Below are 27,657 nucleotides of genomic sequence, written 5' to 3'. Positions count from 1 at the left end.
GGAAATATCCATACAGGTGCGCTGAAGAATAAAGTGAGAATGAAAAAGAAACGAATTCTTGCAGACCTTTAAGTAAAGGTGACTTAACAAATGCAACGCGTTGAAGAAGTCTTTAAGAAAAAGTAAAATATATTGCGAGACTCGTTCTTCAGAGCTTCTGTGACGAATAACGGTAATGATCATTTATTTTGTTTGCCGTCTATTCATTTTATAATTTTTAGAACGAGTCAATTTGTAATAAGAAAAATTTCTCTTAAAATAGCACTCTGTAAAGTAATTTAGATTTATTATATTTATTTTACATATTGCAAGAACGTAATTAAAATAATTCTAAGTAGTTCTTTCTTTCTTTATGTTTCAGGTAAGTGACTTCCATTGTTATACAGTAATACTGTTATCCAATATTAACATTCCTCAAGGAGGTAAGTTTTTATAAATTTTGTACTGTAATTAATATTAATATTTACAAATAATATTTGAAGATAGTTGCGCATATAATACGAAATCGAAAGAGATGTATTATTTATATTCTTTAATCTTTTACATCATATGAAACATTAAATTAATGACCAAATAACAGTTCTCATTTATAACATCCAGCCTTCCTTCAAAATACTATTGAATTAGGGAAAGTATTTTATTCACAAATTAAATTCTACTTTCATTCTCATATCGTCTCCTAAATTTGATTTTTTTCTATTATGGTGATATAATATCAGAGAAAGCAATAAAATCTCTGCAATTTTTCTGTACTTTATATGTAAGTAGATTACTTTAATTTAAAAAAATATTTTTATTAGTTTTGAGAGAAACTAATATTAGGTACTTTATTTACATTTTTCAGATTATAAACTCTTGCAAAATATTTAGGGTAAAACTCAATAACGTTAAATAATATCTTGTCATTTCTGCACTCAAGTGTAATTCGTTGCCATACTAAATACTCGTCGAAATGTAAATTAAATTATGACGACTAAAATACAGACGACAATAAATTTCACAGGGTTTTCCTTGGTCTTATAATAATATTATATTCTTAAAGTATAAAATATATCGTAATTGTATAGCTCGAACTTTTTTCAGAAACAAATGCATTGATACACGATTTTTCAAATATAAATTGTTTCTCTCTAAATTTTTATGCACGGAGATATGTCGGGACGTTCACTTATGGCATTGACGCACACAATGTGGGAGTTCTCTATAGCTCTGTTTTTTTCGTAGAGACAAATTCAGAATAAATCGAGAATTTTCGAGCAATTTAACCATAAAATCGCATATCGTGAGGCATATCATATCAAGCAATCTTTAAAACCGGAGAAAATATCGACAATTTAAAAGAGAATCGTTTTCAGCTATAGAAATTATTCACTTCAACATCTCTGACAATACGACAAAAATAGATAGTCAATAAAATTTGTTTGTATTAAATAAGTACTAATAAATAAGTAGTAATAAGTTAAATATGTAAATAATTACATAACGCTATAATTAAGAGGATTGGTTTTCTCATCACAAAATAATTGATAAAATAATATAAGCGTAATTAACGTAAACGAAAGATCAAAAATTGAATCACTGATTGCTTGAATTCTCCAAATTTCTACAAATTTTCTTCCTGCCATTTACATAAATTAACATATTATTCTCATTTATTTCTAGAGAGAATACGACATTTGTCATGTTCACATTATCATTCGAATTCTTGAATCATAGATACATAGAATCACAGAATCAAACATTACAATATCTGTAAAACAAATGTTACACATAAAAAGTATTAATACAGGAAAATGACAAGATTTATAAAATGAATGTTACGCACAAAAAAATGTTACTAATAGATATAGAAAAATAAGGATATTTGGAAATTAATATGATAAAGAATATGATTAATAAACTGCGAATTTTTGAGCCTCTATGGGAGATTTAAAAGTGTAAAAATGCACAGAACGCATATAATACGAAAAAATATATAAAACATGCGAAATGGAATACTCAGTACATTTAGTAGGTAAAATAATTTTCTCTACATGTTCCAGTTCTCTAATTATATTCATAATTTATGTAAATATTCGTAGTTTAATTATTAGGATTCATTTTAGACATTTTAATATATCATTTTAATGTATCTGTAACAACTAAAAAAATAAAAATAGCAGTATTGAGAAGTCACTATAACTGATGCTGATAATATGCAATGTAGTAATAAACATTCTACGTTTATGTATAATTATAGATACCTTATGGATGCAATATTTACATGTACATTCGTGTTAGCGAGTTATCGTAATCGTAATCACACGATTAACGCGTATACCAGTCGCATTGATTTTTGGCAACCAACTGCATATGCATGAGCTGTAAATCTTTTAATACGCGTATCGTTAAAATTTCGTGACTTTCATCAGCATGACAAATGAGCTATCAATTTCATGAGCATAACACGTACAGCGATTATTCGGCACTCCAAGTATTCATTATCGTCGATTCTAGTTTTTACAGCTGTCGACTAACGGAGGAACAATTTTCAACGCTACGATTCTGTATACTGCGCGAAATGGCTCCACAATACGTTGGGTGTACTAAATTGAAATTGCAATTTGCGCTAAAGGTCCTTTATCGGGCACTATGGATTGACAACGAAACAGTTTCCAAAACTGAAATAGTTTCGTCTAACAATTTTAACACGTCCTCCAGTTTTCTGACTATAAAATAATTATTGGTAAAATGAGATCTGAATTTAGAATTGACGCATCTGTAACTAATTATGAAATTTCTTAATTGCAAAAATTTAAATTCGAGAGATACAAATGATACTTATTTTATTTACATAAAAATGTCTTTCCTGCTAAGAATTACTTGTATATTTATTTTCAAAATATAAATAAATATAATTACGTTGTTTTTGTTTGTTGTATAACAAAAGTATGACGCGACAATAATGCATTTTTAGTATTATGCAATTTTATATTTTTTTATATATATAGTTAATACAAACTAATCATTTTGTTATCAGATAAATTCATTAATTTATATACACGTGGATAGAACAATAGTTTGTAGGATAAAATGTAGTTTTATTAAAAAACGCTCTTTTTGAAATATCCACGTCCAAGTTTTTCCAGTCATGCAGAGACATGGTTTTCGAACTAGTTTTCTCCATGAATATAAATTCGACTTTGACACCAGGTTTTCACGAAAATGAAATCAAGGATCTATACGATAGCGAAAATGTATTGATTCCATCGTATAGAGTGGTTTTTCACTTTTTAATAAAAAATTTTCGTTTTGAGATTGAAATTCACTCATTCAAACTTTTCATCTCAAAAACGACATTTATTATATGTCAACCTAATACAATAATTTCGCCTTTTATAATTTATTCGTGTTCATATGTTTTATTCAGTATAATATCGGAATAATATCGTGTAATCTATTATATGAAACCTGTCTTTATTTAAAAGTAATATTGAAAAAATGAGCTATTAACTTTTAAAAATCTACGATTGACAGTTAAAAGATTTAAGACGTTGCTACATACTAATTTTAAATAATCTCAATATGCATGGAAGGAGTGTGTTAAACAAAAGAATTTTTTAATTAGGAAACTTGCGATGCGATATTCAAATATTACCGACCAATTTCATTTAGTTTGTTTGTTGACAATTAAAAAAAACTACGATTTCGCAAAGGTGGTAATTAGAGAATTTCCGCGAAAGTTTCGTTCGCGTTACTTTTCTTACGTTACTTGGGATAGTGAAAATTATCTTACTTCTAAAGGAAACCATCCGTTTCTTCGATAACAAAAATCTTCTTTCACAGTGGAACTTCCGTCTTCGGATTGCCCGTAAAGTTAACTTGTCTCTTACGCTTTTTCTCTTACGTGCTTGGTAAATCCCTTTTCAAGCAACATAGTGTTTTATTCCATTTACAAGCGACCAACACCAGTCGCGTTACAATGGCTGCATTGGCGTATCCAGTTTGCAAGAACGGATAGACCAGTGCAGGAAGAAGAAATCGTAGAATTGCGTACCTTTTGCAAGATATTGCCTAACCCTCCCGATACGGATTGTTTCTTATGCCACACTTCACATCGAAGGGTAAGCCATGCTCGTGACCTGAATACGTTTTAGCCTCTTTGGAAAGACTGTGAACAAATAATGCAATAGTAACTTTCAAAGATAGGATTCTGATCATTCGACCATTTTCACCATTTACCAGTTCTGTCGACTTTATGACTTGAAATATATATATACACATAATATTTGTACACATATGTGTACATATTAATTAAAAGATAGACATTTTCCAAATTGTAGAAAAACATTCAATTCTTCAACTGGGAAAAGAAAAGGGTTTGAGAGCTAAATGAAAAATAAAATTATAGGGAGTTACAAAACACGTTTTCGTTATAAAAAAGAGCTATTGGATGTTATTGGATGCATATAAGTATTCATAAACCATAACAATGATTTCTATGTGTTGAATACATTGTATTGATAAAGGTTGCAGCTAAACTTCAAATGCATCCATTAAAAGAAATATAGAAAATATGGAGACAAAAATCATGTTTGCTTCGATGAGTGCTCCTGAAGTTGATCACAATATCTGTCAACAATCTGTATATGTATGTGTTTTTACAAAACTACATAGTGAAACTTTAGTCATAAATATCTTGAAAAATATAGGGCATCTGATCGTACAATGTGGTATTTCTATAAACAATGATGAAATCTACCACGATGAAAAGTTTCAACTAGATCAGTTACCCAAAATTCTTACATTTTCCTCGTTAAACCGAAAGACAGGGTCATTCTTAACATGTAGAACTGTTCCTAAGATAAGAGACGTTGAACTATATATTTTTACAAATTGTTTTAACTACTTCTCTAATTTCAACTGCTGTTCATCATTCTCTTTCAATAAAATTAACTCGACATTAGCTGTCCACTTGACATGTCAGAGTCAACGTTTACGAAGAAACAGACCGAATTAAAATTTAATTACTTGGAGCAATTTCCTCGCCCTTGAGAAAACATGGCTTCCAATCGCGTCTTTGTCTCTCCTCGTTGGAAAAATGTTTACGAGCAAATAACGGCGGTAGGACTCATCTTTCATTATCATTTTTCTCCAAGTAAACTAAAGTGTGCGGGATCGATGTTGCGTCAAGTCGTTTATCTTCGGTAGCGCAGCCATGGCATCGCTCTCTTTGTTAGTTTCCAGAGAAACACATTTTCTGTACATGCACACTTCTGTTCTCCTTTCCGGACACAATCGTTCTTCTCTTAACCGAACAGCTTCCTCCGCTACCCGCCATTGACACCGCACTGTATAAATTTATTTGTAGTCGCCATTTACGTACACCACTTTGTCAATGTGCGTTATACGACCTATTTGCAACGAGAAATAATGGGCTTGTCGGTCTCAACAAGAACTATTACTTTTTCGGGCGTTTGTATTGTTTTAACTGGTTCAATTTTGCTGCGCTATTTGAGTTTTTGCTTCATTTCACTCTCATCTCAATTAATGAGAGGATGTCTAACACTAGGACTATCGATCTTTAATATGCACTTGTATTTATGCATTGCACACAGTTGAGTATAATTCAAGCAATATAATGAGAATAAATAATTATAAATAAATGTGCATGCGTAATCGTGTTTGTGTTTCGATAGAAGTAATTATTGATATTATCAAAAACATATTTGCACGTTTTTAATAATTATGAAAGCAAAAAATCTGATAGCCAGTCATTTTGACCGGTTTCATAGTTTTAGTGTTAATTTACTGAGAAAATCTTTGATTATCACTTTACTGTCTTCGTAGTATCAATTTCATTTTCAAACTTGAGAAACTGTTTAACGATAAAAACAGCACGATTATATTGAAAATGACCCATAGAGAACAGCAGGTTTAAAGGAATTTGCATATTTAGAGGCAGTGCGATATGCAAAACGATATGAGATGTATGGAAATTTCAGTAATAAAAGTTTTCAAGCCTTCGATAGTTAAATCAAAGGGAAAATAAAATGACAGATAGGTATGTTAGCATTGACTGAAGGTTTTATTAAAACGCTCATTTAAAATGCATTGTAATTTGTTCGAGTTAATTAAGAATTAATCCCTTAGAATTCCTTCATGGTGCTTTTACTGGTTTTAGATACATTTAAGATAGAGGGTAACTTTGTGCTCGTTTCCTCTGTAAAGGAAACTATGAGATGGGAGCAAAGGTAGAGTAAAAAAGCATAAGATAGAGTAACAGTCTAGCTAAACGATGTGGTAGTATTCATTCCTTCATGGCCTTGAGCAACCAATTGATTTTAAGCGAACTTCAGTGTTTCTATAATGGATTCTGTTAGCTGACTTAAATTTTAAAGAAATATTTCAAGCTGTAAATGCAATCAAGTTTCAGCATCGTTCCGCTGATAATTCTGTTCTACCTGAAATAGTATGTTTGTTTTTAAAGTTCGAAATTTGGAAATCTGGAGCAGGATGGAGTGTAATACCGAGGTTCATATAGTAACGTAAAAAAATCAGAAAAACTGACAAAACTTTCAAACTTAATTTAGTTTAAATCTAGAATTCTTTAGAATTTTTTAATTGCTCATCAGTTGATTTTTAAAATATAATTTTTATAATTATATAAAAGATATTTTCTACAATTTTCTTTGTTGGCAAGGTAAAATGTATTTCGCATAGAAGAAACAGAATTCATAAAAGAAATAAGTCGGCAATGACCAATTGTTTATATTTAAAACAGGCTTATCAAAGATTTGTCGCAACTTGTTTGTGAAAAGGTTCAAAGATTTTTCTCTGCTCTGGTTACTTTTTCGCAAAATTTTCATTTGAGCTTCTTAACTATATTGCTTTGTTTCTTGAAAAAAATGATAGGACTTGGGATTATAATCCGCTATTGTTTCAAATACAAACAAACGTTCATGTTCTTTTAAAAAGTCAGAAGTTATATTATAAATGTCTGTACTTTTTAGTGAAAGTAGTAAATTTTTCTAAAGCTTCATCCTTTTCTTCTAAATTTTTCTTTCCAATTTCATTTGAAATTCGTACAATAAAAGATGATTAAAAATTATAAATGTTCTGTCAAATTTTTGTTACAAAGTTGCACAAGTGGAATACACATGATTTAAAAAATTATTCTTTATAAGGATGATCTAATTATTGCTTAAGAAGTTTATAAATAATGAAAGAAAGAAGAAAAAGTTCAATAAAGACATTTATTTTTAACATTTACGTAGACGAAGGAGAAACAAAAATAGAAATACCTTCTTAGTTATATTAAAAACGATGATGTAGGAGTTATATGTCAAGAATGTATGTCAGAAAGTACAAAACTATTTTTTACACCTTTGGTATACAAATAAATGAACATATAATAAATTTATGAGAAATAGAATTTTCATAATTGTGGCAAAACTATTTTTTGTAATTAAAATAATAAATTTTATGGTTATTAATGTCTAACCGCAGCATACTTTATATTTACTAATAGTTGCTAACCAGGTCACACCCTACGTAAGACACAAGATCGTATGATAAAGTCTGAAGTAGTTTAAAGTTCCAAAAAGATGAATATGTCTGTACAGACATAATCAGATTGGTTAATGGCTTGGTAGTTTTACATCTTATTACAAAGCGGATCTAAATTAGTTAGATATCACCGAAAATTCAAGTAATTAGTTAGATAATTACTAGCTAAGTACACACACCTGCTTAGCAGCAGGTTTCTATGTCTAAACTTAAGTAATTAAGAACAGGTCCAAAGTGTTACTATGGTAGAACTTTTAAGTAACGTGCAGTGACCGCCTTACACTATATTTTAAGTTTAGTACTTAATACATTGATCGTCTAATTTCACCATATTGTAGCAGTAAGTATACATATTATCGATTTTAAATAAAAAATTATTCACTGTAACAAAATGTTTAGATTAAAAAATATAAACGAGGTACTCAAATAGGAATACGCACTTGAAGGATTTAAATAAGTCGTTCCTTCTTGTTTTAGGTACTAAAATCATTACGAGTATCTAAGAATAATAGTTAACAATTAAAATGTACAGTTTTTAGATAGAAGATTCTATTTCCATATTTAATACTAATTTTACTGTTAAAATCAATATAGTTCCTCAATTCTGCAATTTATAGCGATTATAAAAGAGAATACTTGATCTTGGATGATTTCCACGAATCTAGGAACAAACATTCTTCGTTTCGTTGGTACTTTTCTGTAGATTTAAAGTCGAGCGTCTGACTTTCTAGGAATTTAATATTCTCGTGAACGATCTCAACACGAGAGCGGGAAAAGCACTCTCATCTGACGAGTTACAGTGTTAACGAGAATTGAAAAGAATCGTTTACGAGGTTCAGGCATTCTGTTCTTCCAAAAATCTGGATTTATGTTTCCTACGTGTACTATATGCGAAACTTCCCTCGTTAGTACGTGCCAAGAACATTGGATATCACGGATTTATCGTTTCCAAGAATTCCCCTTGCCTAATCAGTTCAATATAAAAACCAAAAAGACATTATTTCTTTTTTATTCATTAATAATAAATATAGTTACAACACATGCGATATATGATCTTCTATATAGGATGGTTGGTAACTGGTGGTACAAGCGGAAAGGGGATGATTCTACGCGAAAAAAGAAGTCGAAAATATAGAATAAAAATTTTTTTTAATTTTTTTTTTTTAATTTTTCCATCGAGACAACGATCTACAGTGAGATCCGTTATAACGTACCACATGTGTACCGAGCGAAAATTCAAAGTCGATTTTCTCGAAAACAAAGCCTTAAACGAAAAATTTTTATTCTATTTTTTTTTTTTAAATATTCTATTTTATTCTTTTTTCGCGTAGAATCACCCCGTTTCCGCTTGTACCACCAGTTACCAACCACCCTGTATGTTATTCTTATCACATCCTTATTACATTCTTATTACATTCATTAATAGAAAATTTTACGTTAATAATACTAAGTATATCAGTAACTACAATTCGAATCTGAAAGAATTTACGCATGTTAGGAAGACATGACCTTTTGTACCTTCTGCCATTTCCATATTCACGGTCAAAGAGTAAAGTATCGATAGAAATTGTTTAAGGTTGTTCTCACATGACCTTAACGACGGTGAAAGTGTATTTACCGTTTGTGACATAAATGATGGATCTTTATAATGCCTATGAACGTCGAAACAGGCGTTGATACGTCGTACATGATACAGCGTCTGCGTAAATATTATATTTTCTTCCGCAAGTATACGTATGCATAGGCGTTGTTGTATAAAGTTACTAAAGTTCAACGTTACAGAGATGAGGCTAACGAAAACTCAAAAATAGATTTTATTATTATACTGCTTAACAGTAAAAGACATGTCTGCGGGGCTTCTGCAAAAAAGGGACAAATAAAAGTTAGCTAGATATCATTGAAATTAATAAGCTTATATGTCACCTATGAAATACGATACATGTGAAAACAACTTGTAACTAGAAACATGAGTAATATCATCTCGAAGAAAACATACAGTCGAGATACAAAAGTCTCCATTAACCTACAAACATGAGAGCCGACTCGGATGACTTAATTTAATCAAACAATTTCCTCACAAATTAATTGAAGAAATAATCTTGTGTATGTAACTTTACAATAAATATAATTACACGAGTCAAATAATAATTCTGAGAATAAAACTTTTTGCAGTTACTTATATACGAAACAATATGAACTACAATTGGTATATTGAAACTCGTTGTTAAGCCTTCCGTAGATATCGATTTATGCGCAGATCTACCCTCACGGTAGAACTATTCGCACATCTATGCATAGATATCTGCTGTTACTTTCTCTTCGAGATAAAAAAAGAAAAAAGCAAAAAGAGAAAGAGAGGGAAATAGTGAATCCTCATTCGCAAGGATTGAAAAAACAACTAGCAGCAGGCACTTTAAAATGGAAGCATGCGTCTTTTGGTGAAATGTTCTCGCGGCTCAAGGCATCAACAATGGTGACATTTTCAAAGATCCTTCAACAACAATAGACCGGTATTTCGTCTTGAAACGTATACAGTGTTCCTTTATGTCTGTGGCACAATGCTTTTCGATCGTTCTCGAAGGGTACTCAAATCTGGAAAACCGATCATCCCTTCAGGTGTGTGGGACTCAGTAAGGATACGAACGCCAATTTTTGTAGAACACGCGAATATGTACTAGGTGAAACTGGTCCAAGGTGAATCCGTTGAGAATTGTTTCGTGCGTACCGACCAGACCAGGCACACAGATCTACACAATTCTGCTAGAGTTGTTTGGTTACGTGCGTGCAACTAGGAAACCGTGTCCTGGAAATGCTGAGATTAATGTAGGTCAACACTCACTCCTAAACTTTAAACATGGTTCCTCTCGTGTGTGTTCGTTCGACGAACAAGCGTGTATAATATATGAAAAATAACCGGTGGAAGCAATATAGGTAGAGAATCACGTGTCCGATTAGGAAAATTAGCCTACTCCCAGGTTTCTCGTATGGTTACAGGCTTCATTTTAATGGTTAAACTGCGTTGACGTTGACTGACGTGTGCTATATAATTCAACGCTTCGGTTATAATGAATGAATCGCTCCTTCTCCCTTCGCGTTTTCGCGTCGCGCAGTCTCCACTTTGACGCATCTACTCTGAGCTCTAGATACGTGTATATAGTGGATTATGCGGTTCGTAACTTAAACGGAATCGAACGCGTTTTATCTGTCTCGTTGACGATGGAACTGAAAGGCGATTAGAGGTAGATCGATAACAGTTGCTACCATCAAGTGTCGAGAAATCTTACCATCCAAACGATCCGTCAATAAACGTCAGGCTATGGTGAAATGTGGATACGTCACTGGTGCGAAAAAGATCGAGTGGAAATAAGATTATTTTTGCACTAACTCGACAGAGTTTATGATTTATGACATTTGTTTAACGGATTCTCCTTTCCTCCTCTTTCTTTCTCTGAATTTATCCGTCGGGAAATATATGTGTATATTTTGAGGATTCTGTGTTAGGTTGAAAGTCTTATCATTCTTATTCTTTGTAAGGAAAGAAGTCAACTGCCTCGACTAAAGTTTCTATTAAATATTCTTCACTATAATGTTCATCCACCTATCTACCGATGCATTTATTCCATGGTCGTATGTTTTAAATTTGCTGTCAGACTTAAAATATTGAATATTTTTCTTGATGTAAATTTTTATAAATATCTAAACAAATCAACAATCTATCTAACAAAGACTATGTCTAAGCTGTATCTGATAACAGAATAATGTATTGAGCAAATTCTGAACAGTAGATAATTTCTTCAACAATATTGCCCTTCCGAATATTTCTTCTTCTCATGTTCTCTTCTCTGTATCCTGATAAATGATTTTCTGAATCTCTCATTCTAATTCTCATTCAGAGCCATTAATAAATGTACCTATTATCATAGTGTTCCAAAAAATTACTCTTCTGTAAAATTAATCTTTTCAGTTATTTTAATCCATTGTTCCAATTGCTGAATATGCAGAATGTAAGAAATTGAAAAATAATGCCTACGTTGACAGAAAAAGGTTATCATTCATTATTTTTAGAATATGCTTTTATGCAACGTGTAACATTTTCTCTAGAACAATCATAAAAATGTACATTCAATTTAATCTTAATAGTTAATAGTATAGTACTCGGCCTAGGATTTATATAGATTCATAGCATAGAAATTGTTTCAATGATTTCAGAGAAAATGGGTCACGAATTTCAGAAATATTTCCCACAAGATTACAAGTCCCTTGTTGATTCTTTTAAACAAATATCTCCTTAAACATATTATTTTGTGATATCAAATTAAGAAACTATGAATATTAAATGTACAATTATTTGTACCTATCTATTATGTACCTATTATGTACAATTATTTCTACTATCTAAATCAATATAAGAAATCAATAATTCGTGAAATGAGAATATATTTATTCTCTTATATCCAAAGTATCTAGCCGTGGCTAAGTTTCAATCTCAAGGTGCAATACAATTTCGGATGATTATGAAAGCAGATTTGATAGACCAAGGTTCATCACGGAGGATCAATCATTTAAGAACACGAGTAACTTTGCAAAGCAAATTCTATTACGTGGAGAGCATGGGAGATTTATCAGTGCATACGTTGCGTCGCATTGTTCGATAACTTTTGCAAAATTGATTATGATCCATAAACTCCATCGCTTGCGCGGGCTGACACTTTCCAAGAGAATACGAAGTATGGAAACAATCTGTATCTATTAGCCTACTGGGTATAAGCGCAGCCTATTTGTCCTTTATCGAGGAAAGGGAAACAATAGCAACAGCGCTTGTTCTTCCTGAAACAGCAATGCACGGATGCATAATCGAATTCAAACACTTGAACGTAATCAGCCCGCTTTAGAGATATCAGGTCGATCCTGAATGTAGCCGAGAATCGAGGTTACTATGTACAATGATGATGCGATATCACGAGAGCCACCTAGCGTGGAACGATCGATTGTGTTTTTCATTCACGCGGTTTTAACGTGCGCGACACATACATATCGGCACCCCAGTTTTGACCCCTCTAGCAAGGCTATTTCCGGAGTGGACAGGAAGCCTCTGGCTGAATCGAACCATCAATCGCCTTTTCCTCTGGCATGAACTTGCGACACTCTGAAACTGAAGTTAACGTACCTCGAAATGAACCGTCGAAATACACTCGACGACAGACCGTGGAGAAAAATGTTTCTGAATCGAACAGGAACAGAATTGTTTCACGGCAGGAACAGAAAATGATCGAATGGTATAATAGTACGTGAAGAAAGTAGCATATAAGATGGAGATAAATAGGAAACGGACAAGGGAAGAGGAATCGAAGGAGAAAAGTGTGTGACTCGACGATAGGGCCGGAGATTGTTTGTGGAATGGAAAGAAGGAAAAGGACAAGAGTAAAGTAGGAAAGTGGGGGTTGGAGAGACATACGATGGGAGAAGGACACAGGGGAGTGTTGCCGGAGACGGTGGGCGAACATTGCGGTCCAGAGGGATGAAGGAGAGGCTTTACTGGCAGTGAGGGCTAGCGATACTAGCGTATGAGAGAACGGGGATGGACGGCGTGCCAGTATGGCGGGGAAGAGTGGATAGTTAGGTGGTGGGTGGATAGTCGGGGTAGTGGGTCGGTTGGTTGGTTTGCGTGGAGAAACTGCGCGGCAGTCGAGGCCGCGAGGTTCAGTGCTAGGGAGCGCGGCATCGCGATGTGTCGGCTTCAACCTGCTGCCGCACTCGCTAACGGCATTTCTCCTCGTTCAAACGTTCTCTTTCTACCTACCGTTACTCTCGAGTGACACAACGTGCGTTTCTTCCTCCTTTTATCTTCATCTTCTTCGTTCCGTCTTGCCTTTTATTTTCTCGTCGTGTTTAATTTCCAAGCTCAGTTTGTTTCTCGGATTCGTCCACGTCCACGCAATTACGCGTTCATTTTCCAGTAATTTTATACGAGTCTAGATATCGTTGATCAACCGCGTGTCTTCCGCGAGTGCGGTTTCGCGTGTGTTATCCAGTGCGTGTAACCACGTCGCATCGAAACAGTGACGTGCTTGTCGGTCGACATGAACGCGAGAATAATCGAACCGGTCAGAACCATGTGGCGACAGGAATGGTAACGTGGTAGAGGAGCGGCTTCGGTTCCCTGTACGAAATGGAAATGGATCCGTACGCGGTTGGTTGGCCGCCTCAAGGTCATGGTGTCGGCAGTGCTACCGGAGGTGTCGCTGCCAGTGCCAATAGTGGTAACGTGAGCGACGGTGCGAACACCATACCGCGATGCTGGAGCAGACCGTGCAGATCGACCGATCCGTCGCCGATGCGACCAATCGAGCACAGCATGCGTTCGACCGAGGCGATGAGATCGATGGAATCGATGAGATCGATCGATTCGGTGATACGTCAACCATCGGCTGATCCCATGCGGGCTTCTGTAGAGCATCATCAGTCGAGTAGATCTTTGGAGGCTATGGGTAGACCGATCGAACAACAGATTCGCACGGAACAGCCAAGATCCGCTGTTGATCATCCCGCCACGTCTTCCTCTATGTCTTCCACGCCGATGAGAAGCGGCATCGAACATCACGCGATGCGCGCTATTGAACATCCCTGTAGACTGAAAGATCACGCGAGTTACATACACGACCATCACTTTGCCCGAATGCATGATCACGGCTGTAGATCTGTCGAACACGTATCGCGGATGCTAGAGCATCGACTTCACGAGCAGCATCCCGGTAGACCGCCGATCGAACAGACACCTTGTCGGTCAATCGAACATCCTCCTGTGCGACCCCCGCCCGTCAACTATTCCTGTCGGCCTCTCGATCACGCTCCTGGAAGACCTATGCCGATGGACTGTGTCATCTATGGTCCGCATTCTCATCCACCGCCAAGGTTACCCAGCGAAAGCCCGTTTCGCGTCAACTGCCCCGTGCATAGTCCCTTCCGATATAGATTCCCGAACGGCGCTGTCGATTATCACTCGCAACATCAGGTAAGATAGCAGTTCCCTTCATGCGGTATTGGATAAATCGGCTAATCGTTGAAGTTACGAAGTTTACAGTTTCTTCTTTCAATAACTTGAAAATTCTATATTTTTGCTTATTATTCTGATTGGCGATGAATTGAGAATATTTATTATTAATATGAAGAAAATGTGTTTAATTACGAAGAATATAACTTACATTTGAGTAATTAAACGGTATTAACATGTTCGTAGTAATTAACGTTTAGTCAATATTATATGGAATGAAATTACGACGTGAAACTCACACATATAAAAATTGTATATATCTTTCAAAATCGAACTAGTGGAACGGAGAATATATGTATATATGTATGAAAAGTCAAGGAAGGGATATATTTCCAGTTGATAGTGACTTTCAGCACATCACATTTTTTGCAATATGTAAAACTTACTTCATTATACATTCTGTCCGCTGGTTCGAAAATTTAGTTTCGATATGACGATGTCATTGAAACAGAAAATTCATTCGGGAAGTTACACATGATACTAGACACACATAAAATAAAATGTCGACAATCTCAAGAAATATTGCGCATTTGAGAAAATCTTTTTACCTTTTTTCCGACAAATATTCACAATACTTGTAAAAATATTTGTTATCAAATATATAAATACATAAAACTTCAAACGAACAGTATAATCAAACAAAAATATAAATTTTACATCTTCATTTCCTCCTCTCTTTGCTAATACAACTCTTTTATAGTAATCACAGATGGGTAAAGATTTGCTGCAAAATTATTATTACGTTTTCAATTCTTCAAAAGAAACGAATTACCTGTACAATTTTCGTGGCGAAATAATTTTTTCAGTTGTTCCATGAAAAAAATTTCGCCAACGACGAAAATCATTTTTACCTCGGAAATGATCGTCCAAGCAATGAAAGCCTCTTGCCACTCGCGTCAACGATATCACATTCTGCTTTCAAAATGAAATAATGCCGCGACGCAGCATAAACGCGCCTTGTCTTTATGAATTCCAATGTTTAGCACCAGATTCATATTACCCCGACGTAATTAGTTTCTTTTATATGTTGCGTTTTCTTTGAGGCTCTCGTAAATAAGATTACCAAGCCGTTCGCAATGATACGTCTGTGAGTGTGGCCACGAGAGGACTGTATAGCTGTGTCTATGTCGATAGGTTCTGTGCACTTCTCACTTTAAGAATGTCGTAGAGTAGTGCTTTAAAAGATTTGTTCAGAATGGTTTTCATGTTGCGGAAGAAAATGTAATTGAAGTTTGTGAAATATGATTTTCGATGCTTTGGACGTTTTCGGTGATATTGCAGTGTTACAATTTAACAAAATAATACTTGCATTAGTTTCTATTCGTGGTCATAGAAATTTAAGTTTGCGTAAATTATCAATAGATGAAAAATCTTCCCAGTTTTTAGTTTATAGAAATTATCGATATAAATTTATTCGAGTTAAAAATTGATGAATGTAGAGGATTTAGGAAAATTAAAATTAAAATGTAGTATTTTATGTTTTATACGTTTTGTTAGTATCGTCATTTTTTAAAATACTTTACTTTTGATTTTTATAAATTCGATGAAATGGCATATTTATATGCGTGTCAATTATAATAAAATATTTTTTGAATTTGATATTAGAATGAAGGTTTCCTAATGTCCAAAGAAATAGTGTAGACAGCAAGGGCTCTCTGATAACAGATATAAGAAAGATTACTATCAGAAGAACTATAAAGCCACAAACGTGGACTGTGTGAAATAATATTTGTCGTGCTGTGGTGAAGATATTGGTTTTTATATTTGCATAACTAACTATTTCAATTATAATTTCTTTCTACGAAAACGTTCTGAAAGAATATCTGAAATAATTTTGACAAATTTGTACATGTTTTTATAAATATTTGACCAAACTAAACAAGTGTACATATTTTATCATAGAGAGAAATTGTTGTTCTATTATTGTGATGCATAAGAGAACAAGTAATTCGGTTGAATATAAATCATTTTTTATGTATGAAAAATAGGCTTTTTAATTTATGAATGCCTGATGATTGTATTACAAAAGATATATAAAAATAAAAGATGCTGAATAGAATATTAATATCATCTGTTTACGCGTATATCTAATTTGTTTCATAATGAGGTCATAATTTAGAGAAGCTTAATTATGCACTTTTTTAGCGTTAAGGTGAAAACTAGTTTGCTTGGAAACTCGTTTAAGATTGTGTTAGAAAAGTACGAAGAACACGATGAGTTTCGTTTTCTTTGGTAATTAGTACTAATTGCCACGACAATTTTAGACTGTATAACGATTTTTTTGTGTAATATTTTCTTTCATTTCCATTTGTTTAATTGAGGAAAAACTTTTTTTTTAATATCTATAACAATCTCAAATATCATATTGATTTAACATATTTTTTTAATCTGATAAAAAATCGAACAGAAGATAATAAACGCTGTGTTGTTTGCTCTTATTATTCCGTTTGCTTTACGGGAAGAATTTTACAGAATTACGAACGAGAGTTTCGTGTTTTCACGTTTTATTTTGCACTCGTTTTTTAATATTTATATTTCATATATACCATCGACTCATTAATAATTGTTGTTACGTAGCGTTTATGCATTTATTTAAAGAGTACACAATAATCTTAATTTAACTAATAACTATATTGTCTGAAAATGTCTAATTGTTTCTTATAATTTAATTTTACTGTTGATTAGAAGAAATAACTTTATCGATGTTTTGCCACATATAATATCGACCGAACTCATAAAACTTTTATAGCCATGTTCATTAAAAAATAAAGGCAAGATTAGGTGGACTCCTGTAGACTAACAAGTCTACGAAATATTAAAAAAGTTTTCCTTATTTAAACCGACATGGAATTACTTCCATCGTCTTACCCTCGGTAGAGTTTCGAAAATTGAAGATTAATTTCTTTTTTGCTCGTTACAGCGTGCGTGTTTGTTCCAGACAACGTTGAAGTAACAAAAAAATTTGGTTTGGGTAAAGGCAATGATTTCTCGTAAAGAAATTAGATTTTAACGAGCAAAATCATTTATATATTCGTATTTTCTATATTTTAAAAATGAGATAAAAATAGCCTTTTAATTTTAAATATTATATATATGTATTACATTATTTACAACATTCTTCGATAAAAATCAATTCTAAAATATTTGCGCACTAATTATAAATATATATATTTATATATTTAATATAGATAGCATTAAATTAAATATTTGGCAGATGTTGATTGTAAGAATTCGGTAGGTGTATATTTTAAGAAAAATCTAATCGAAGAAGATTATAAGAATTCAAGGGATCTTTCCGAAGCCACGTATTTCATATCACCGGCGTATCGTACACAGATCGAATTTTCATCAAAAATAAAGCTATTCTTTCTTGGAAGAACACAATACGTTTCTATTGAAACCGGAATCGGTAAGAATAAAATCGCGCGCGCCCCGTCTCTCGGACTCAGTTTTACGAAAGAAATCAGTTCGTTGCGAATCGCGGCACGATTCTTACCATACTCTCTATCGGAAGTTCTATCTATCAGGAGTTTTAGTTGGAGTAACATCTGAATTTGCTTCTCTCCGTATCCTCCGTATTTTTCCAGACAATTCTGAAAGGAACGCTCTTCGATGGTTCGGCCGTTACGCGTTTACAATCCCCTCGTCTACGTTTACGTGCCCAAAATACAAAAGGACACCGGATAAAAAGGGGGTAGCCTACTGATTTCACAAGTTTCACCGATTTTCAGGGAGGATAGATACCGTACCGTATGCGCTGTTCTGGGAGCTGCTTGTCGTACAGATCCACTCTAACATGCAAATTCGAGTCGTTTGTGCAACTGGAAACGTGACTCGCTATCGATCGATATCACATCGAGCGGCGATTTAAGCCGCTGATCTCCCCAAAATATCTTTCTCTACAGTGAAACGCGATAACGTTTCGCGTTTCAATTCCACTGATATGAGGCTGTGCTTACTTCGAGAATCACGGTTCGTCATTTCGTTCATGCGTATCCAGCAAAGTATTCGAGTTCAACATCAACGAAGAATATACGTTATTAATATTATATAATAACTGAAGCGAAATGATCAGACGCCTGTTTGAACTCGATACTCTGTGCGTATACGATAATGACTTGCAGCGTATGCTTCGCTAAGATAGGTCGTTTTATTGTGTAAGTATTAGAGTTTGGTGAATACGCTGCTAGCTAAAGTTTCACATTATCTGATGTAACTCCTTGACATTGGTCTTCGTGTCTTATATGGATCGAGCATTTATGTATAATAATACGAGTTATTTATTTAATTCATTCTCTGACTTATCAATCGAAATATTGAAACATCATTGATAATAATCCAAGAAATATTTTTGTCAACTCCTAAACATAAGGATCGTCTCTACTTAAAAGGAAACGTCAAATAGTAAAATAATTCATAATATTGAGATAATGTATACTAGAGCAGAACTTTCGTGTAATAGCGTTTTTCGATTTTTGTATCGAAGAAAGTAACCATACTTTTTCGACATTATGATTTGCATTCTATTCGTTCGATGGATAAGATTTCTTCATGCTTGAGAAATTATTTGTTGCTCCAAATAGAATTTGAAACGTTTTCTTAGAGATTGAATGTTTCTCATCTTTGTAAAACAAGAAGTATAATTTGGCTTATGTGTTGAATGAGATCTCGAACGATGAAGCGAATAGCATGATACCATACAATATACCAATGGTATACAATATGACAGTTCGATTACATTTACCTGATGCGTTGGTAACCAATTCATGGTGATAGTAAGATTGTTTCAGTGGAAAATGATCGGTCAGCATAATGTAATTGCCTGTAATATGAACGTATTACTCTGTTTTAGCCTGTTGTGATTCCCTGCTGATCCTTTCATTAACGTGTGTGTATAAAGGATTCACGAGATAGTAATAATACTAGTAATTACCAATTACGAATACGATCCATGATAGTATAGAGAATGCATTGTATTATGGTTTAACAGTATCTTTTTCCGTGTTTGGATTATATTGAAAATACTATTATGTTTATTATTATTTTGTTTGTTTAACAAAAAGAATAATTTAATTTGATAGTAATATTAATATAAGAAATGACCGTCATATAAAATCTTTATCTGATCGACGAATATATTCGCTTTTGCAAATGGAACGAAAATTTCGACGTAGATACGCAATGAAATATTATTACCGCAAGTTTGAACGTAATCTCACCATTTTGTGTTTTTATTTTACCGAAATCAAGATTGCTTGATGAAATAAAAACAGTGAGACGTAGGTACTGTAAAGAGCAGGAAGGTTTTTATCGAGATTATCGTAAACTTTCTGCACGGTATTTGCAAATGACATGATTAAAATCCAACAGATAAGAGTCTGCAGATATTCCCTCTCAAAGCGAGCTTCGAGATATCCAAGATTACGAATAACCAGGAATATCCGTGTAACGAGGAGCTTTCAAGATCTTTCGCGGAATTTGTTATTCGTCAATTTACTCGTAAATCTGCGAGATAAATGTGCGTTCCCAGAAATAATTTATTTTAGGAGAACTAAACACAAAAATCTAATGCTAAACGTACTTGTAAATTGTTGTGTTAAACATTCATCACGTTGCCAATATTGATATTTTCGATTTTATTGCTTTCATAAATTATATTTAGTATATCACATGGTGTAGGGTTGTATGGTAATTATATTTTTCAATCAAGTCCTTATGTATGGATTTTAGAATTAGTCGTTTTCTAAGTGTAGGTATTTACATAATATATTAAGTATACAATATTTTTGTTTATTATAATTAAAAAAATTTTATTAACTAGATATAGAATATGTTATATGATGGATTCTTTATCTTTTTATTCTTATCTTATATATTTTATTTATTATTATTCTTTATTATTTTATTCTTTTTATTCTTTCTCACTACATAAACTTGAAAGTGAAGAAATAACGTCTATGATCAATGAAATATCGTGTGGATTATTTCAATATATCATACATCACATTGATAAGCTTTATGCAATCATGCTGAGAAACGAGGCCTATGTTAGCATGATTTCGGTCAGTATAGGTTTAGTGTACATATTTCAAGATTGGGGTTAGGTTGGTGTTGGATTTTCCAAAACATTATTATTCTACGGAATGAGTTATGGAAAGCTGTACGTACAGGATTTCGAGTACGAAGATAGGTAGAAGGCAAGAAAAAGAAATAGATGTTCTTAAAAGCGGTACATCAATAGACATTGACATTTTGTATATCATACTGATTGGATTTATAACTTAGTGTGTTCTCAAGTTTGAAGTGTCTTCTTTAAATAAATGTTAAAATATTTTTTATCCAGTTAGTGGGTTATTCGTACTGCAATGAGTTAATATTTTTCTTCTGATTGCTCGTTCAACGTGTAATTATTATGACGATAGACAATGATTATATTCTTTATAATTTTTAATGAGATAAATCAGAGGCTACCATAAATTTACTAATTATAGACTATTATACTTGTTGAAGTAATTACATCGAAAAAAACTCTACACCTTTTCTTTTGTATATCCGTGACCTGAAAATTGCTGTTACGAAGAGAATAGAATTTAATGAAACAAAAAATTCGGAATAAGGAGAGGCCATATTATTGTGCCTTTGAATATAAATTTTGTTTTGGGTTACAAGATTTAGAAACAAAAAAGTTATAAATATATGAACGTGCTCCCTATTGTATTGTAACACTGTAAGAGTGAAGATCTGGATCAATATACACTAATACTTATACTTATATCTATACTTATCTCAATATATTTTTCTATTACAAATTCATTCACTCGTTCCTCTATCAATCAACCTCAACAATACTTTTTAAGAATCCGAATAAGCAAAGCTTATAAATTTTTGGAAAATGTTAATGAGTTACAATGATTGCTTCTTGATTGAATTGTAAATAGAAAATGAGATATAAATATTAAAGAAATACGCTATTATGTAAAATTTCCTATAGTAAATATTTGAGGTCATCGAGGTAAAATGTGATATTATTACAAGTTCATAGTATACAGAATACAAATTGGGGTTTAATAAATGCAAATGTGCATCGCAGAGATGATAAGGTGAAAAAATTCAGGAACTAAACGGGCGGAAACTTGGAAACTTTCGGCACACGTGTGGAATATCGGTATCCGGTGAGTCAAAGAAACCATAACCACACATTATCGCGTAACAGTAATAGAGGAACTTTAATTTCCAACGTAATTTCGATTTAAGCCATTTCATTTCATTTGAAATACTCGCTAAGTGCGTTTCTATTGCAGTCCTCGTACAAATTTCGATTTCCTAATACATCCTTATCTATATCTAACATCGATTTAATACATTCAGTTTAATCAAATATAGTATGATTTGTATAATATATCGAAAGGCATAAAATAGGCATAGAATAACCTATTCTCGATACTGTGTGAACATTTTTCCTTATTATTCTGAATTCTGAAATATCGATGAATGTGGTTTTAACAAGTCTAAAAATTTTTTAATTTTCTATTATCCCGCTCTTATTATGCATAGTGTTTGAAGCGACATTCATTCAGAGTAACTGTATTAACATAAAATTGCACCGAATATATTAAACTGCCTTAAGATATAAGCATGTAAATGAATAATAATTTTGTCTTCGAAATTAGATATTGGTATACGATAATTTTCATTTCTTTTTTAACGAATTAACACTAGGAGATATGAAATTTTAGACGAACTTCGATGTAACCACGAAGTAAACATTTTTATAGAGATATTTTTATATTTTATGTATATTTAGATATATTTGAGATTTTTTGCTTTATTTTATGATTTATGGTAGGAAAATTACCATACAAGAATATAAGACAACATAGATGACAATATTTTTAAAACGCGGCTTATTTTGACTGCAACTTTAAGATCCAATCTATTTATTTCTAATTACATGTATAAAGTGAATTTTTCTACTTAGAAACACATAAGGCGGTCACTGCGTTTAATTTACCGTGTACTTTCTATTTTGAAATTACGTTATGTAATCCTGTTAAGAATGCAACAAGGTGCTCCTTGAAATAAAAGTTACAATGGGATAATGTTGAATCATTGAGATAGAAGAGAATATATAGTGTTAATTTATACTCAGGATACATATAACACACGCCAGATGTAGTCTAATCTTACTCGTTTGTACTCCTTTGATTCTTCTTTTTTTTTTTTTTTTTTTTAACATAAAGGTTTAATCGATGGCCGACTTTTATGCACCTGAACAGCTTTCGGATATACTTTGTAGTCACTGTAAGAAGCACGGTTCGTTGCATGTTCTCCTTTTCTTTCGATTCTGAGTACGTATGAAATTCAGTTTAATATACATTAGATAGCTTTATCGGACATCCAAAGCAATAAATCCACCTTCATGACTACCAAGGGATGAACTTTCTTCGATCTTAGTCCATGACTTCAATTTTCTTCTACGTATTGATGTGTTTATTTGATTATTCTCTCAGAATTCTGTCTTTTGATCATATAGTCAGTTATGAATAGAACATAATTTGATCATCAACTTCGTAAATGCTTGACAGGATATTTATCAGTTGCATATTAGTTACTGATAATAAGAATACGTGTTTTTCTAGTCTAAATAATTTTACATAAATTTCGAAGTTCTCTTGCGTATTATAAAAGAAATTCTTTAAAAAATTTCATATTTAAAAATAAAATTCAGTATATTATTTTACGCCGAAGTTGTTTGACGTCAACGAGAAATGTATTTTTTACGATCACGTTTATTTTTATGTGAATATGTTAAAAACATTGTTTTGCTTCCAATCGGGAATTCGTAATGAAACTTTCCAATATAAATAAATTCGTGGAGAAATTTCTAAAGATAGATAATCCGTTACAAAGTTTCAATAGTATAAAATTAAGTTTATTTATAACATACATACTTCTCTGCCTCCCTAAATGTCACAGATATTATTAACATCATAAAATATTTGTTAACAAACACATATGTGTTGAGCACACTTTGCCAAATATGAAAATGAATAAATAAAGGCAAAAGAATTTTAATCTAAAAACGTAAATACTTTTTTACAATAAGCAAATATAACACTTGAAACAAATATACACATGTATATCTGCAGGAAAACGTCATTCGCTCGTTGAGTTTCAAGCTTCGTTGAATACTTCGTGTGTGAACAGAAAAGTTCCGTTTGAAAAGCTAAAGTTTACATTATGCTTGCAGAATGTGAAATTCCACTTCATCGTTAAACGTAATTGATAAGAAAAGAAAATGTTTATTGTTCTTGCTTGCTCTGTTCATTTCTTTCCGCTAAGCCGATTCCTAGGAGAAAGGAGCGTCTGTTTCCTGGAATTCGTGCGAGCGAGCAGTGAAAAACGGTGAAAAACCAGGGAACGTGTTCGCAAAGAAAAATTAAGCGAAACAGGCGGGAAAAAATCTTCTTCCTTTGATAACGTCGTTCATTCGTGTTACCACGCTTCTTTTACTTTAGCTTAACTGCACGCGTAATAAGTAACTGCAGCGAGGCACCCTATAATACACGTTCATCACATAAAAGGCTAGATGGTGAAACTTGCCTATAGCAATGAGAAAGAAAAAAGGACAACGGAATCATGGAACATGTTCGTGGGAATGGAGAAGCAGCGTTAAGCTTTCTGAATTGATGACTTTTTATACCCGAGCTATTCTTTTTTTCTCGAGCAACAGAAGAGTCACGGATCGTGAATGAACTGTTGAGAGGATCCTCTTTCTGTTCTCTGAACCTGCTTAACATCATGATTTATTGAGCTGTGTAATTTACAACCGTATTCATTATTCGCCTTTACCAGCAAGAAAGAATTATATCGTCATTTTTTGTCGAGTTTTACCGACTGTTTAAAGATTGTTCCACTTCAAGCTAGGATAAATTGCACATCTGCAGGGAGAGTTTATCAGATAGATCATCTAGTTAGTAGATGTCAGAGCTTTTCCCAGCAGAGTTTCGATCACGTCCTTAACAAAATTTATGACCAAACGACCACCGCAGCAAGTCCACAGCTTGGATAAATCCGCCTTGCGGCCTTCCGACTCAGAGGTATACGTCTTATGTTAGTCACTTTTTAAAGGAGATAACATGAGTTAGAAACGTAAAAAATAAACCCACATATACTCTACAAAAGACTGACATGCATACATTTTGTCGAATCAAATACTTTCGCAATGTATATATATCTTAAATATAATATTTTTCTGCCTTTTTAAATTGAATATAGCAGTATTTGCAAAGATAAGGTAACAATTAAAGTAGTGTAAATTATCACAACATTCGCACATACAGATTTATTGTTATACATTTAAATAATCCTATTTTTACTGTTTAATCGTATTGCCCCAACTGCATCAATAATGAAAACCGAATTTAATCAGCTTTAACAATCAATAGTTTGTGGACATTCAGTATGCAAATCAGTAAATATGCAATCATATATTCCAATATTACAACAATATGTAGCTATTTGTACAATACGTTGATATATCCTCGTTATATGTTTCGTATTGGGTAGAAGAAATATAATCAGCTGTAAAGCCGGCCACACGCGAAACTTTAACTGTTCAAGCATTTCGACGAGGAGATTATAAGAATCTTGAGAAAATATAAAATGTCGAAACTTCAGTGCAGATTCTATAAAATTTGCGCAGTAAAATGGTATATATTTCTATCTCTGTCAATTCCACGTCAAAGAATAGGTGTGATCATGAGATGAAAAAAAATTAGATAATTACAAATTTTATTTAGTTCTATGAAATTACCAAATACAAATAAAAAAACTTACAAACCTAAAGATACTATACATTATACATGTTACAATTTAAAAAATTAACAAATTTATGTTACAAAAAATTTATGTATCTCTGTGAATGGAATTTTTAAAAATATTTTCCTTATAAATTTAAATTTTTAGTTGCATTACTATCAGTGTCGACGGGATGTTTTTACAAACTTACTTTCTTCTTTTTATGTGTGAAATTCGCAATTGAAATTATATCCACAGGTTATGAAACCTCGTACAATAAAATCCAATTACGTACACGAGGCCAAAGATGTTTCTGTTTGTTCTTTCCGTTGATTTCTGAAAATTTAATCGATCTAGCTGAATCTAAACGTGGTTGTTTGCTCGGTAGAATGAAACGCACTATTACCTCGTTAAGTGCTCGCTTTACAATTGACAAACCTTTAACAAGAATGCAAACCATCTTCCCCAGTTCTATCTCATACAGGATGTTTTCTCTCGGAGAATTTGTCACTCAAAATGTTCACAGACAAAGCTACCGCTTTGGTGAAATTAAATACGATATTAGACGAAGAATTTCGCGGGGTTGTACAAATAACAACGTTATAATCGGACAGCATGGATAATGGTCTATGAAACGATGTTATTACGCTAGAAGGAGGGATTACGGGTCACTATATAACCCAGAAATTACTTGTGCCGCATTGACCTCGATAGCAACGCGACTGATCTTCAATATGTCCCCTTGAAACGATGATTTCGGCTTACTGACTGTTTAATCTCTTGTCCCTCGAGGTAAAATTTACCCAATAGGCCAGACGACCGCTTCTACGATTCCTCCAGTGACTTCTTCTCTTACTGATTAATTCCCTAACCTATTTTTGAAAATGCAATCTCGGGCAGTGAATCGAGGACAATGCGGACGTTTGCCTCCTTCGCCTTGTTCTTCCGATCGGCTAACGTACTTAAACTTTTCAACTTTTCTTTTCCCCTTTTCTTTTTCTTTTCTTTGTATTTTTTTCTTCTTTTTTTTTTTTGTTCCCGACTAAAGCGCGTGTTTAACGACCATCAAGCTTGAATTACTTTACGCAGAGGCCAGTATCTTGCCTTTCTCGACTCTCGTGTTCTATTTCGTTCGCCTTATCCGAGTATTCCAGGATGAGTTAATTATCTTACAAGGTACGAGCGCAGCGGTGAGTCGGCGATTTTTAATCAAATATTTTCTGCTGAAGTCCGGAGAATGAATGTAATTCTGAAATGAATGTGATTCTACCGGATGTAGGATACAGCACTAGTATCGCGGTATTACGTTTCATTAATTGCTATGGTTAAGGCATGTCCTTTTCTTTGTCAAAAAAAATTTGGCAAAATGTATTAACGTAAAACCTTTTATCTGACTAGTTACCTCTATAATTACTGTATGATTATGTCATCCTATAGGTAATGCCGTAGAATAATGTGTGATCTGTTATTCTTTACATCTTTGTTCTAATTTTATATGTATATAAATAATATTTACAAATAAACAGTATATAGTTTTTTTACATTATAAAAACATATAACTATTCTTCTACATATTTCGAATATTTACTTAACTTTCCGATTCATATAATACGCTGCAATCTGGTAAAGGGCAAATTCTTTCATGATTCCATTCAATTCACCGGTTATAATTGGCTTCTCACATTCTTGTAACAGCGATTTCTATACTTTTGCAATATTTGCTTCTTCTGTTTTTCCAGCATAAAGCTTCCTTTATTCATGGAATTTTTATCTCCGTTTCTATAATACGCGGAATCGAGGCAATGATTCGCCCGAATACACCAGCCGGGTTTGAGTGGCGAAGTTTAGTGGCTCATTCTCTATCACTTCTCATTTTCTCGTTAGCGCGCTGCCGGGAACACCAATTTCAGAAACAGTCTACGAGGTCAGCAATTAAGCACTTCCCGTCGTTTATCGTTTTCCCTCGAGGGATAATTATTGTTCACACGAACTAACTATTTCGATATATACAGGCTACGAGAATTCATCATTCATGTACAGTACCGTACAATAATTATACTTATTCCACCGTCGATAAGTTGCAACTAGACAAATACGGTTTTTTCTCTCGCGGCAAAACTGTGAACGATATAGTTTTCGTTGGTCGGGATTGAGTTTATATTTTTTTCCTTTTGCAAACTTCAAACTTTTTGTTTCTCCGCAATTTCATTGGATTGTTGGTATAGAAAATTGCTACCAGTGGCAATTTTCGCAGCGAT

General features: G+C 33.2%; 1 protein-coding gene across 10 annotated transcripts in view; it reads left to right on the top strand.

Moving 5' to 3' along the window:
- The window catches only part of LOC117204897 (peripheral plasma membrane protein CASK), a 264,394-nt gene that overhangs the window by 83,880 nt on the left and 152,857 nt on the right, over window positions 1-27,657 (top strand). Inside the window, exon 1 of one of the 10 annotated variants that reach the window (XM_033442795.1) lies at window positions 13,223-14,560. The exons of the other annotated variants lie outside the window; for them this stretch is intronic. Within the exon in view, the coding sequence (XP_033298686.1) occupies window positions 13,718-14,560 (843 nt within the window). The 5' untranslated portion in view covers window positions 13,223-13,717. Of the gene's footprint in view, window positions 1-13,222; window positions 14,561-27,657 lie in introns of those variants that run through there. 10 annotated transcript variants of the gene reach the window in all.

This window comes from Bombus bifarius, unplaced genomic scaffold, assembly GCF_011952205.1.
Source record: "Bombus bifarius isolate JDL3187 unplaced genomic scaffold, Bbif_JDL3187 scf7180000007984, whole genome shotgun sequence".
Lineage (NCBI taxonomy): Eukaryota > Metazoa > Arthropoda > Insecta > Hymenoptera > Apidae > Bombus > Bombus bifarius.
This window is presented reverse-complemented; position numbering and strand designations above follow the sequence as displayed.